General features: G+C 37.3%; 1 protein-coding gene across 1 annotated transcript; it reads right to left on the bottom strand.

Annotated features, from left to right (window-relative positions):
* Window positions 1-682: 682 nt before the first annotated feature.
* SLC35G2 (solute carrier family 35 member G2) lies at window positions 683-2,119 on the bottom strand. The gene has a single exon (XM_023513051.1). The coding sequence runs from the start codon at window positions 2,104-2,106 to the stop codon at window positions 868-870; it is 1,239 nt and encodes a 412-aa protein (XP_023368819.1). The 5' UTR covers window positions 2,107-2,119; the 3' UTR covers window positions 683-867.
* Window positions 2,120-2,641: the final 522 nt, after the last annotated feature.

Below are 2,641 nucleotides of genomic sequence, written 5' to 3'. Positions count from 1 at the left end.
TTAAGAATCTCAGGACATCATGTTAATTTTCTACTATACCATGATTACTGATAGTGTCTTATTCAGGAATAAGAAGTACCTTCACTACAGGTCACAGATCTTGCCATAAAATAATAAACAGGGGCAGCCTTGGAATAGGGCTGCGTAACTGAGAATAAGTAGACCCTGCCCCAACATTAGGCCTCCCACTCTGAGGTACAAAATGGCATGGACTAGGTAAGGTTGGTAAGAATCCAATCTTCTCCTTACTTGCAGTTCCTACACATTTCCTAATATGACCATAGCAAGGAGAAGACTGATTTCCTCTTCTACTTTTGGACAACAACCCACTGTCATTGAAAAATCTCCTTTCCTTTATGCACTCTTTCTTGCCTCAGCAAAAGCTTCCTTCCCCAACCCCATCATCTCTAGTTTTCTAATGCAAGTAGATGACAAAACAGGGCCATATGTTCAACATTTCACCTGATAGTGTGCTTTCCACAAACGATGATTTTTGAATATTGAAGGGTTTTGTTGAACATTTGTAGAACAATGAGAATGAATATTTTTCTAATTTTTCAAGTTTAGGACCACAGAAGGGTCATCTGAAAGGGGTCATTTCTTCAAATCTTATATTCTTTACTTCTCCTTCTAACAAAATTATCAGTAAAGACACCAGTAAATACCAGTAAAGACACCAGGCTCATGACTTATTTTACATATTTAACATTTATTTTTGAATATATTAGAATAAATTTTTCTGTATCTGTATATATTATTATATATTATATAACACTTTGTCAATTATACAACACAAAAGACATAGGTAAACATTAAAATGGCAGTGGACATTATTAATAACTGAACATTAGCAAGATAATCAGTTATTCATTTAATGGGAGAGTCTAGTATTTCCTGATAATCCTGCCTTTTTAAATTCCTCCAGTAAAGTTTATAGCCAGCAAGGACAAAAACACTAATCATAATGATTACCCCTCCAAAGACATCATAAACACTAGGAAATATGTGCAAAACTAGAAGCTGCAAGACCATAGCTACCACAATCTCCAGGTGTTGTACCGTGCTAACTAAAGCTGGATGGAATTTGTCCAAGGCATAATAAACTCCTAAGAATGCTGCAGTAGAGCAGACACATATAGCAATGAGATAACTCCAGGTTTCTCCGTCTAATGGGATGATGGGTTCTTGAAGAACAAACATGGTTGATATTCCCCAGACTGTCCCAGTCCAACCAAAGGTAAACAGTGCAGTCCACATGCTGATCTTCTCCTTGATGGATCTGTACACTATCATAGAAAGAGCAGTGGTCAGTCCAGCCATCACAGTCATGGTGTACCCAAAGGCTTCTTTCCAGGCATTTAACAAAGAATTGTCCTCATCAGCAATGTTGGGGATCATGACAAGACAAACACCTAAGATGCTGCAAACAACTGTAGCCATGTCAACATAAGCCATTTTCTCATCGACAAGTAAAAAAGCCAAAATGGCACTGAAGACTGTGGTTGTGGCTCTCCACATAGTGGTCCCATTGCTGGGAGGAACTATTGAAAATGATGTATAAGCACAGGTTATAGAAATCACATTGCATACACCATAAAAGAATAGTCGTAATCTGTATCCACTGGGTCCAAAGGGGGCTTCCTGATAGTAACACACAACTAACACAGATAAAACCTGCAAGACAGAACGGATAAAAATCAGTTCTAGAGATGGAACTTTAGAACGATCAGAAACAAGCCTAGTGATAAGAGCTACACATCCATGTGCCAAAGCAGATCCAAACAACACTATCCACATTTTTCGGGATTGAAAAACATTTTTTTCTGCAAAACTCTGGAATTGTCTGATCTCATTGCTTGCTGGGTCTTCTGTTGGTGGAGGTCTGGTATCCACAGTTCCAAAGAAAGTTCGTCCTTTTCTTTTTATTTCACTCAGCAGACCTTTCTTTGGATTTTCTTCTATAAAATTTCCATACTCTTCATTGATTTCTTCATATCCATCATCCCCAGGCTGTGGATAATGAGAAGTATATTTCACCATCACTGTGTTGGGATGTATTTTCACTCGTTTTTTAACTGGATATTTTTTGGAGGGAGAAGTATCCATTTCTTCAGATAAGCAATTCTATTAAAAAAAAAAAAGACAAATGTATATATATACATTTCATTGAAAATTTAATTTCTATTATAATCGTATGTACCAACTCAGTGATAGAAAGGCCATAATAGTACTCTAGAAAAAAATTTAAACCAGTGCAGTGGTACATGCCTGGTCCCGGCTACCTGGGAGGCTGATATGAGAACACTACAAGTTTGAGCCCAGCCTGGGCAAAGCAGTAAAACTTCTGTTTCCAACAACAACAACAGAAGGCAGGCAGACAGGAAGGAAAGAAAGAAGGAAATAGGAAAATATGATCTGGCAACATGCCTTATCAGATGTTTAGAACTCAACTGGAATTTGTTTTCCCTTTTTTTCACCCTCATCTTAGGTCTTTCCCTATTTCTCATTCTCCTTTTCTTTCTTATCTGGCTCCATTTCCCATCTTTACACCAGAAACTAATATTTTTCTGACTTTTCATTCCAACCCATCTCTCCAGTCATCAAACAAGAAAAATGCAGAAAAATGAGTAATAATTTAGAT

The sequence above is a fragment of the Otolemur garnettii genome, unplaced genomic scaffold (assembly GCF_000181295.1).
Source record: "Otolemur garnettii isolate 467f Iridium unplaced genomic scaffold, OtoGar3 scaffold00032, whole genome shotgun sequence".
In the NCBI taxonomy this organism is placed as follows: Eukaryota; Metazoa; Chordata; class Mammalia; order Primates; family Galagidae; genus Otolemur; species Otolemur garnettii.
This window is presented reverse-complemented; position numbering and strand designations above follow the sequence as displayed.

Coding starts and splice junctions, on each gene's coding strand:
- SLC35G2 (XM_023513051.1), bottom strand. CDS start 2,106: ATGGATACTTCTCCCTCCAAAAAATATCCAGTTAAAAAACGAGTGAAA.